The 12,034-nt window shown below is 34.6% G+C and overlaps 1 protein-coding gene across 1 annotated transcript in view; it reads left to right on the top strand.

Annotated features, from left to right (window-relative positions):
- tecrl2b (trans-2,3-enoyl-CoA reductase-like 2b) overlaps positions 1 to 10,467 on the top strand; it is a 10,764-nt gene extending 297 nt beyond the window's left edge. Inside the window, exons 2-12 of the mRNA XM_073849679.1 lie at positions 1,049 to 1,100; positions 1,226 to 1,270; positions 2,001 to 2,104; positions 2,206 to 2,321; positions 3,952 to 4,057; positions 4,478 to 4,550; positions 4,630 to 4,673; positions 6,668 to 6,725; positions 6,994 to 7,082; positions 7,292 to 7,337; positions 9,901 to 10,467. Of these exons, the coding sequence (XP_073705780.1) occupies positions 1,049 to 1,100; positions 1,226 to 1,270; positions 2,001 to 2,104; positions 2,206 to 2,321; positions 3,952 to 4,057; positions 4,478 to 4,550; positions 4,630 to 4,673; positions 6,668 to 6,725; positions 6,994 to 7,082; positions 7,292 to 7,337; positions 9,901 to 10,028 (861 nt within the window). The 3' untranslated portion in view covers positions 10,029 to 10,467. The remainder of the gene's footprint in view (positions 1 to 1,048; positions 1,101 to 1,225; positions 1,271 to 2,000; positions 2,105 to 2,205; positions 2,322 to 3,951; positions 4,058 to 4,477; positions 4,551 to 4,629; positions 4,674 to 6,667; positions 6,726 to 6,993; positions 7,083 to 7,291; positions 7,338 to 9,900) is intronic.
- The last annotated feature ends 1,567 nt before the right edge of the window (positions 10,468 to 12,034 follow it).

Genomic DNA, 12,034 nt, shown 5'->3' with positions numbered 1-12,034 from the left:
TATTTCTTTTTAGTTTTTACTCATTTTGATTTCAGTTTTGGTATTTTTAGTACTTAAAGTAGAAAAACATTTTGTTAGAAAAAAGTCAGAATTGTGAGAGACAAAATCGCATTTGCAAGAAAAAAAGCATGAATTGCAAGTTTATATCTCGCAATTCTGACTTTATAACTTTATAACAATTGCTAGTTTATATCATTCAATTCTGAGAAAAAAGTCAGAATTGCAAGACAAATGTCAGAATTGTAAGATAAAGATACAAACTCACATTTGCGAAGAAAAGTCAGAATTGTGCGGTTATATATACAGTCAAGCCCGAAATTATTCATACCCCAGGCAAATTCTGACTTAAAGTTAGTTTTATTCAACCAGCAAGTTTTGTTTTTTTTTGACCGGAAATGACACAGGCTTCTCCCAAAAGATAATAAGATGATGTACAAGAGGCATCATTGTGGAAAAAAATATTTCTCAGCTTTTATTTACATTTGAACATTTGAAGTTCTATACCATTCCAAATAGTCCAAGCTGTTCTGAAGCATCCGAATTACCCTGATTCATTGGGAACAGCTGTTTTAATCAACTCAACGGCTGAAAAACAGAAGCTCTCTGCTGTTGGTTTGTGAAAAATCTCAGAGGACGTGGTCGGGAGCTCATCGCTAAAGATGAATTGACAAAAATACCAGTGGAGATATGCAAAAAGCAGGTCAGCAATTATAGGAAGCGTTTGATTGCTGTAATAGCCAATAAGGGCTTTTCTAATAATTATTAAGAAGGGTATGAATAATTTTGGACATGCCACTTTTTTTGTAAATGTTAAGTAGAGTAATATTTTTTCCACAATGATGTCTCTTGTACATCGTCTTATTATCTTTTGGGAGACGTCTGTGTCATTTCCGGTCAAAGAAACTTGCTGGTTGAATAAAAGTAACTTTAAGTCAGAATTTGCCAGGGGTTTGAATAATTTCGGGCTTGACTGTATATATATATATATATTAAACAAAGTCCTCTTGTGTGAGAGTTATAGCTGAAAAAAATACTTGAACTTTCTCAGGTGGAGCCCAATGCAACCATTGCAGAGATCAAGACATTGTTGCACAAAATTTGTAAGTGTTTTTGTTTTTCCACGATCAAAGACTAAATTGTATGCTTATTCAAGCTGTGAAGCTTATATATGTGATGCAATATGACCAAGCTGTTGGAAATATTACAATTCTTGAAATCCCTGCAGACCCCAAGTTTTATCCATCAAGACAGGCACTGAAGCTGCATCCAGGTAAACCTTCCATCCATCTATTATTTTTATTTTTATTTTATTTTATTTTATTTTATAGTTCTTGAGTGAGTTCATATCTCACAATTCTGGAGGTAAAATGTCAGAATTGTACATTTATGTCTTGCAATTCTGACTTTATAACTTGCAAATTGCAAGTTTATATCTTATAATTCTGAGAAAAATGTCAGAATTCAGAGAAAAAAGTAAGAATTGTGAGACATCTCACGTTTTATTTTATTTTATATTTTTAGATTATTTTACTTTTTTGCATTATTTTATTTTATTTTATTCTTTTTGATATCCTGTGTATTGCATTGCAATTTCTAAAAACCTTCAAAGAATTAAAGCATAGTACAGTAGCCAGATGCTTTTGCAATCTTAGATCTGCAACAGCTGTGACGCATATGTGCACGTCTGCACTTCTCCTGACAGAATGTCAGGCATCATTTCACATTGGAGAAGGCATGGAGAAAAAAAAAACTTCAGCTACTTAACAATATAAACAAGAAAAGTTGTTTATATTGGATTATTTGTTTACAAAAATAACAGCTTGATTTGCTGCTTGATTTTGCAAATTGCTGTATCTTACCATATTATTTTAATGCACAGGTATTATCTTAATTATGAACACACTGGTTTTCCTCGTTGGAGAATAAGGTGGAAAATATTTTAACTGAGGTGCATTATTTTCATATTTATTTATATTATGACCGAGTTGATTGATTCTCAGAGGGAAAGGCCCTCAGTGATGATGATGTGCTGGAGGATCTACCAGTTGGCACGACCGCAACAATGTTCTTCCAGGACCTCGGCCCACAGTTAGGCTGGACTATGGTAAAAAAAATAAAAATAAAGCATCTGATGCATGCTAATTTAGACAGTAGCAGCTCATATAGTGTGTTCATAATGGTGTTTTTGTTGGGGGCTGATGGTAGGTATTTCTGGCAGAGTGTCTTGGGCCGCTTTTCATTTACCTGCTGTTCTTCTTTCGTCTTCCATACATCTACGGGCACGAGTTTGACTACACCCGAAGTCCATTTAAAGTTGTCAGGTGAGTTTAGAGTGAAAAACTTGATGTATGCTGATGGACAGAAAATTTAACACACTATCATTTCTATTTCTTAAATACCTGATTATTGCATTCAGTTTTGTTAGTGTAACATAATGTATTTCAATTGGTTCAGTGGTGTTAAATAGTATTTTTGACTTAAGATATTAGAGCATATTGTAGCCCGTTTCCGCCACTGAAATAAAAAAGGTAATTGTGACTTTTTTACTCACATTTTTTATTTATTTTTTTCTCATAATTGTGAGATAGAAATTCTGAAAACATATCAGAATAGTGAGATACAAACTTGCATTTGCGTGAAAAAAGTATGAATTGCGAGTTTATATCATGGAATTCTAAGGAAAAAAATCAGAATTGTGAGTTTAGATCTCAGTTCTTAGAAAAAAGACAGAATTGCTAGTTTATATCTTAATTCTGAGAAAAAAAGTCAAAATTGTGAGATACAAACTCGCATTTGCAAGAAAAAAGTAAGAACTGTGTTTTAGTCTGGCAATTTTGGCTTCATAACTCGCAATTTCAAGTTTATATCTCACAATTCTGAGACATAAAAGTCAGAATTGCAGTCAGATTTGTAGTCAGATTTTGATACAAACTCACATTTGCTAAAAAAAGACTTGCAAGTTTATAAATTCTGAGAAAATAAGTCAGAATTGTGAGTTTATATCTTAACTTTTTAAAAAAAGTCAGAATTGCAATACAAATGATACAAACTCACATTTGCGAGAAAAAAGTTTGCAATTATCATTTTATTTCTCGCAATTTTTAGTTCATATTACGGAATTCTGAGAAAAAAATCTAAATTGTGAGTTTATATCTTGCAATTCTAAGAAAATTGTCAGATCTCAATTCTGAGAAAAAAAAGTCAGAATTGCAAAACTCACATTTGCAAGAAAAAAAATCAGAATTGCGAGTTTGTATCTCAATTCTGAGAAAAAGTCAGAATTGTGAGTTTATATCTTGCAGTTCTGCGGGAAAAAAAAAGAATTGTTTTTAACTCGCAATTCTAACTCTATTTCTCACAACTGTGAATTAATATGGAATTCTGAAAATATAATCTCAATTACCATTTTTATTTTTTATTTAGTGGCGGAAACAGGCGTGAATTACATTTTTAACGTTTAAAAAATGCAGCTCGTTGTGTGTGTGTGTGTGTGTGTGTGTGTGTGTGTGTGTGTGTGTGTGTGTGTGTACCTGGTATTCATCACGTTGTGGGGACCAAATGTCCCCACAAGGATAGGAATACCAGTAGATTTTGACCTTGTGGGGACATTTCTCAGGTCCCCATGAGGAAACAGGCTTATAAATCATGCACAATGGGTTTTTTTGATGAAGTAAAAGTGTGCACAATCTCCTGTGAGGGTTAGGTTTAGGTGTAGGGTGATAGAAAGTACGGTTTGTACAGTATACATTACGCCTATGGAATGTCCCCATAAAACATGTAAACCCAACATGTGTGTGTGTGTGTGTGTGTGTGTGTGTGTGTGTGTGTGTGTGTGTGTGTGTGTGTGTGTGTGTGTGTGTGTGTGTGTGTGTGTGTGAGTGTGTGTAAAAATTTGTATTTAATAATGTAGCAAAAGTGTGGCAAACCATTTGTGGTTTATATTTCATACAGGCTGGCTTGCTGGTGCCACTCTCTTCATTACATTAAGAGGCTTGTGGAAACTATTTTTATACATCGCTTTTCTGACGGAACATTACCTTTACGCACCATCATGATGGTATGTTTATCTCTGCATTTTTTTTCATACCAAATTGTCACAGTATTTCCTTTTTTTGGCACATTAGCTAATGTGTCTGAAGTGCTTATGACATTGGCGTTGGTCCAGTCGTTTCAGTGAAGCGTTGAGGAGCTTTGGGGCCAATCTTTGGCTGCTTTCCATTAAGCGTCCTCTTGCTGGTTTAAATTATGCCCCTACAGTATCTTTCAACACACTCAGAATACATATGGGTTGACCATATGGAAGTGTCGTTCAAAATATTGCCTGCACATGTGAATGCTAATCATGCAAATGAGCAAGCTTAAATGGAGATAAACTTAGCTAAAGTATACAATTGATTTTTGCATTTTATATAAAGTTAAAGAATTATTCTTGCAGTCAGACATGATCCTTACAATAATTAAAATTGTGATTCTGTAGCTCTGTCTGTATTACTGGGGATTTGCAGCATGGCAGGCGTATTACATCAACCATCCGCTCTACACCCCACCAAGTAAGTGCTCATTATGTCACACATTACATTAGTTTTTGAGCCTCATATTAACATCTGGTTTTAACTTTTGTTTTTCTAGCTTATGGGAGACTTCAGATCTACTCTGCACTGGCAATGTTTTTGGTATGTAGGCTATGTCAAAATCTCTTAATATTAAGTATTTATTATTATATTTCAAAATGAAAAAAGCCCCATAATTTACTTACCCTCAAGCCATCCTAAATGTAAAGTATGTCACAAAAGTGAGTACACCCCTCACATTTCAGCAACCATTTTAGTATATCTTCTCAAGGGACAATACTATAGAAATGAAACTTGGATATATTTAAGAGTTGTCAATGTGCAGCTTTTATAGCAGTATAGGTTTACTGTCCCCTGAAAATTACTCAACATACAGCCATTATTGTCAAAATAGCTGGCACCAAAAGTAAGTACACCCTAAGTGAACTTGTCCAAAGTGTCAATATATTGTGTTAGCACCATTGTTATCTGGCACTGGGATCCTCTTCCACTCCTCACGGTGCTGCTCGACATTAGAAACATGGTGCTTCTCCACCTTCCGCTTGAGGATGCCCCACAGGTGCTTAATAGGGCTCAGGTCTGGAGACATACTTGGCCACCCCATCACCTTCAGCTTCCTCAGCAAGGCAGTTGTCATCTTGGTGGTGTGTTTGGGATCGTTATCATGTTGGAAAACTGAATGTTAGTACATAATGGAATCCATGTTTCTCTCAAAGAACTGCAGCTCCCCAGTAGCAGCAGCATTCATGCAGCCCCTGACCATGATGCTACCACCATGCTTGACTGTAGGCAAGACACAATTTTCTTGGTACTCCTCACCAGGGCCATACATGCTGGACACCCTCTGAGCCAAACAAGTTGATCTTATAGTCTCATCAGTCATGCTCTTGGACAGGTTGTCTTCAGCAAACTGTTTGTGGGCTTTCTTGTGAGCCAGCTTCAGATGAGGCTTCCTTCTGTGACGACACCTAAGCAATCCAACTTGTTGCAGTGTGCAGCGTATGGTCTGAGCACTGACAAGCTGACCTTCTACTTTTACAACCTTTAAAACAATGCTGGCAGCACATATGCATATATATTGTTGAGGCCAGGTCCTGCATCTGATGCTCAGAACAAGTACTCAGCTTCATTGATCGACCCTTGCAAGGCCTGTTCTGAATGGAAAACCTCTGTATGACCCTGACCACTGTAGTGTAACTCGATTTCAGGGTGTTACTGAACCTCTAATAGCCTTGGCCATCTTTGCGGAGAGCAAATTCTGAAATCCTCAGAGAGTTCTTTGCCATCAGATGCCTTGTTGAACATCCAGTGGTCAGTATGAGAGAATTATACTTAAAGCACCAAATTTTTTAACTGCTCTAATACAAGATACACCATTTTGTATGGTCAGTCAAGCAGACAAAAATATAAATATGATGAATAGGACATATGGCTTTGCATGGTTAAACTACTACATACTGCTGTTATCACTTATACTCACTTTTGTTGTCAGCTATTTTGACAATAATGGCTCTATGTTGAGTTATTTTCAGAGGACAATAAATCTATACTGCTATACAAGCTGCACACTGACTACTCTAAAATATATCCAAGTTTCATTTCTGTAGTTTTGTCCCTTGAGAAGATATACTAAAATGGTTGCTGAAATGTGAAGGGAGTACTCACTTTTGTGAGATACTGTATATGACTTTCTTATTTCAGACGAATACATTTAGAGTTATATTAAAAAAATGTCCTGGCTTTCCAAGCATTATAATGGAAATGAATGGCTGTTGAGATTTTGAAGCCCAATAAAGTTCATCTATCCATTATACAAAGTACTCCACACAGCTCCGGGGGTTAATAAAGGCCTTTTGAAGTGAATCGATATGTTTGTGTGAGAAAAATATTCATATTTAAAACTTCATAAATATAAATAAACTTTATAAACCCCACAGAGCCATGTGGAGTGCTATTTATGATGAATGGGTGCACTGACCCTCTCCCCTTCTACTAAAAATAATGTTCTTCCGCATTCTTTTTTTTAACCACTAGAGGACCAAATGTTACAGAGTGTAGCTGTTTTTGTTCATCATATCTTTGTTCGTTTTATTCAGGTCTGTGAGATTGGAAATTTCTCAGTTCATCTGATTTTGAATCGAATCAGCTGTAATGGTGAGTACTAATAAAGATTCATTACTGTAGCTGTGTGGGCTTAAATATGACCGATCGAGACAGACAATGAAACCTAGTAATTGTGATTAATTGCCATTTCTTTGTTCCTCTCATAAAGGACTGTGTGGGTGTCAAAGTAAAATTATGTCACATTAATACCTTCTATAGAGACTATGGATTCCCCTGACAGAATCCTTACCTCTTAGCTTTATTAGAAATTTCCATTACCGCATGCGCATAATCTTATTCTTGTCTCACACATCGACAGGGTCCAGGCCTACAGAGATCCCTTATCCCACAAATAATCCATTCACTTGGCTGTTTTTCTTCGTGTCCTGTCCAAACTACACATATGAGGTTTGTCAAGTTTACAAAATAATCTGTTTTGTGTCAGAAAAGCAGTAAATGAGACATTTGGAATGTCTGGGGTTATGTCCACACCTGTGGAGATCAGATGTATCTCTCAGCATTTGAAATGTTTTTGGATTAAGTTTTCCTGTGATTTAAAGATTATTGTCTGTGTTTTGTGTAGTTATGTAAAATTGTAAATCTGTATTTATTTCCAGGTGGGATCATGGATCAGCTTGGCAATCATGACACAGTGTGTTCCAGGTAGACAGTATTCCATCACACACCATCTTCACATTACAATAAAGAGTCCAAGGCTGCATCTGACATTGCTTCTTAGGGCTTACTATAAGCGAAAAACAGCAGTGCTTTGATTGTTTTTTGGAGAGCTTATCTTAACTATGAAAGCCTGTTTCCACCACCGGTTATTGTAGGTTATTGCAGCTTATCTCACAATTGACTTTTTTCTTAGAATTGCGTGATACAAACTCAGAATTCTGACTTCTTTTCTCAGAATTGTGAGATATAAACTCACAATTGTGAGTTATAAAGTCAGATTTGTGACATACAAACTTACAATTCTGACTTTTTTTCTCAGAATTGCATGTTATAGACTCAGTTGTGAGTTATAAAGTCAGAATTTTCTCACAACTGAGTTTATACTGTATCTCGCAATTCTTTCTCAGAATTGCATGATATAAAGTCACAGTTGTGAGTTATGGTCAGAATTGCGAGATATAAACTTGCAATTCAGATTTATTTCTCACAATTGAGTTTATATCTCACAATTCTGACTTTTAGCACAGTTTGGACTTTTTTCTCAGAATTGTGAGACAAACTCGCAATTGAAATTTATTAATTCAGAACTGCAAGATATAAACTCGCAATTGTAAGTTAAGTCAGACTTGCAAGATACAAACGCATAATTTTGACTTTTTTTGAAAATTGCATGATGTAAACTCACAGTTGCGACTTAAAAAATCAGAATTGCAAGATATAAACTAGCAATTTGACTTTTTTCCTCACAATTGTGTTTGTCTCGCATTTCTTTTCACGCAATTTAGACTTTTTTTCCTCAGAATTGCATGATATAAAGTCAGAATTGCGAGATATAATCTTGCAGTTGCAAGTTATAGTAAGAATTGTGATATAAACATTCTGTGTTTCTTCTTTTCTTCTCACAATTGTGAGTTTATATCTTACGTTTGACTTTTTTCATGCAATTATGAATTTTTTCTCAGAATTGTAAGACATAAACTCACAATTGTGAGTTATAAAGTCAGAATTGCAAGATATAAACTCACAATTCTGACTTTTTTTCTAACTGTTGCAAGTTATAAAGTCAGAATAAACATGAAATTCTGACTTTTTTCTCACAATTGTGATATAGTCAGAATTGCAAGATATAAACTCACAATTCTGACTTTTTCTTAGAATTCAGCAACTCACAATTGTGTGAAATGCAAGATATGAACTCACAATTCTGAGAAAAAAATTGTGAGTTTATCTTGCAATTCTGACTTTATAAGTCGCAATTGCTAGTTTATATCAAGCAATTCTGACTTCATTTCTCAAAAGTTGTGGGTTTATATTTCACAGCTCTGAGAACAAAAGTCAGAATTGCACATTTGTATCAAGCAATTCTGGGAAAATTCACAATTGCAAGAAAAAAAGTCAGAATTTTGAGATCACATTCAGTGGTGGATTGGGCTTCCATACTTAACAGGCCAATAATAGACTATTAACTCTTCTTTTTAATTACACAAATGTATCATTAGAAATGTCTACAAATTGGTAAAACTAATCAGAGATAAAAAAAAAAACATAGACGCTGGTTCAATGGTTTGCCTCTTCCGTGGCGATCTCAGAAAAATCTCTCCTAATGGCAAACCATTGAAAATTCGAAACACTTCAAAACCTTTTTTACAAAACACTTCAATCCTTTTTTACTGAAATCACATGACTTTGACAGACACGTGCTCCGAACAGCTGGTTTGAAACAATTTGCAAAGGATTCGAAGCTTCACGAAGCAGTGCTTCAAAAGCGTCCATCACTAATTTAGAGAGTATGTAATTTCAGACAAAAAGCCTATATGTCTAAGACCATATTAATAATTTGATATTCAAAATCAAAATAATTAACAGTTATTTAAAGTTTAAAAACATATAAATAGACATTCATGTAAAATGAATGAGCTACATTTAAATGAGTCATGACATGAGAAATCAAATTTGCCATATAAGAGGTCTTTGTACCATTAAAACATCCTGCAAGTTTCATAGCTTATCCTCCTCATTATAAACAGAACATCTATTTAATCAAGCTCCAAAAATGTCTCATTTGGATCTTTGGACATCTAAACACTGCCTCCAGAGCAAAAGATCGATAAATAGTCATCTTAAGATAAAGATAAAGGGATAGATCTGACTGCAGCTGCATCACAAACTAAGTCAATTATTTCATAATGCTTTGTCTGGAAATGACCATTTTATTTTGCCATGTTGTCAAGACACTCACATGCAATAGCGTTGATACTGTTTCCTAAGCAATGATGTTAGCCAATCATAACAAGCCTTAAAGCACCCGCCTCTTAAAACAGCTCATTTTAGACAGTTGAAATTTTTTTGTGTGTGTGTGCAAAAAACTTTATTAACATTATAAGTAAACCTCAAGGAAAAAGAAAAAAAAATCTATGTCATGACCCCTTAATATTTTGTATCCAAGAAAAGCTAAACATTTTCCACCAGTGGTCTCTCACTATATTTTATTGAGTATATATTTTGCTGCACCTGCCTGATGAGAACTATGAATCTTATGTTTCTGCAGTGGGAGTTTTCGCATTTTTGGGTTTTATTCAGATGACCATATGGGCTCGGGGAAAGCATAAAACCTACATCGAACAATTCGAAGACTATCCCGACCTAAGAACGGCCATCATTCCACTCTTCTTCTAGATCATTTGGATGGAGGATAAACCTACATGCACTTTTGTCATCTGATTCCTCACCAAACATCATATTATATAAGCAGCAAAATAAGTCTATTGTTTTTCTGTCAGACCTTGTGATTTATTCAGACACGATTAAGATTGCGATGTACTCTCTGAAGTGTGAAATGGTAATTGCTAGTAATTACATTAATTATGAAGAGAGGCTTACTGAGAATAGACTGAGGTTGTACTGAAAGTTTGAGGAAAATACACTAACACAAACTTCTTGCAAAAAGGAGGGTTTCATGTGAGAGGCGTATTTTTTTGCAAAATTTGACATCAAAGAGACCTGATTGTGAAGGTCTTCAGACCATCAAGCAGAAAACATGGTGTACAGTGTGATACTGTTTTATTGATGTTGATTGTTCACTTTTGTATTCCATTAAAACATTTTGCAGAACATATCTGAGTGTTTGTGTCATAAAGATGTTACTGAAGATTTTATTTCCCAGAAATAAGTGATCATCAGTTTGGAAATATCAGTATTTTTTTAAGACAACAATCTTACAGAAGAGTGTTTGACATTGAAATGTGTATTACTGCATATTAAACTATTGTTTAAAATATGTACTGATGAATGCAACTGAACCTCTTCATTTCCCAAAACAGAAACATATCCTTCTCGATTTTCACTGTCTACACCATGAGGTCAAGGTTTGCCTGGTTCACATGGTCAAGTTAGCCTGTTGAGAGATGCCATAATTACATTGTCAGTGTGTATTCACTGCATGCAAAATACCTCTGCAAGCTAAGCATAATGCTACCAAGTGAGCGCCAGCCAGCTGACCCTGAGAAAGAGTAACAATAAAAAGTAACTTTGATGAAATTCTGTAATGATACTGCAAATTTGCAAAGTTTTATGTTCAAATTACAGATTTCAAATTCATTTGAGCTAATGCTGTTGATGTTTGATGAAAGCGATGTATTATCAAATTTATATTAGAATGAAGTGTTTCATTGCGTGTGCATTCACAGGCACTGCTGTGACAGATGCGCTTTGCTATTATTTACAAATGCATAAACATTTTATACATCTACTTTAAAGGGATAGTTCACCCAAAAATGACAATTCTGTCATTAATTACACCCTCATGTCGTTCCAAACCCATACGACTTAATGGCATTTCATTGCAGATTTGGACTTTTTTTTCTCATAATATCTCGCAGTTATGTCTCTTTTTCTTGCAAATTATGCAATTATGGCTTTTTTTTCCTCAGAATTGCAGGATATAAAGACACAATTGTGAGAAATAAGTCATTATTGCAAGATAAAAACTTGCAATTCAGAATTTTTTCTCAAAAATCTAACTTTTTCCTTTTTTCTCGCAATTCTGATTTTTTTAAATTGCGTGATATAAACTCAAAATTGCAAGAAATAAGTCAGAATTGCAAGATAAAAACTCAAAATTCTGACTTTTTTCTAAAAAGTGCGAGTATCTCGCAATTATGGCTTTTTTGTTTTTGAATTGCAGGATATAAAGTCAAAGAAATGAGAATGAGAAAAAGTCAGAATTGCCATTTTTTTTCTTACAATTGACTTATTTCTCGCAATTGTGACCTTATATGCTGCAATTCTGAGAAAAAAGTCACAATTGCAAGATAAAAACGCGCAATTCAGATTTTATTTCCGCAAATGCAAGTTTATATCACAAAATTCTGACGTTTTTTTTTCGCAAATGCAAGTTTGCGTCTCGTAATTGTGACTTTTTTTCACAGAATTGCGGGATATAAAGTCACAATATTGAGAAATACAGTAAGTCAGAATTGCAAGATAAAAGCTCACAATTCTGACTTTTTTCATGCGAGTTTGCATTTCACAGTTTTGACTTTTTTCTCATAAATGTGAGTTTATATCTCACAATTGTAACTCTTTTTGTTTTGCAATTTTCTTGTATCTCTGAATTCTGACTTTTTTCTCAGAATTGCGTGATATAAACTCACAATTCTGACTTTTTTTTCACAAATGCAAGT

Source organism: Garra rufa, chromosome 10, assembly GCF_049309525.1.
Source record: "Garra rufa chromosome 10, GarRuf1.0, whole genome shotgun sequence".
Lineage (NCBI taxonomy): Eukaryota > Metazoa > Chordata > Actinopteri > Cypriniformes > Cyprinidae > Garra > Garra rufa.
The sequence above is the reverse complement of the archived record's forward strand: the minus strand, read 5'-3'. Positions and strand labels throughout refer to the sequence as shown.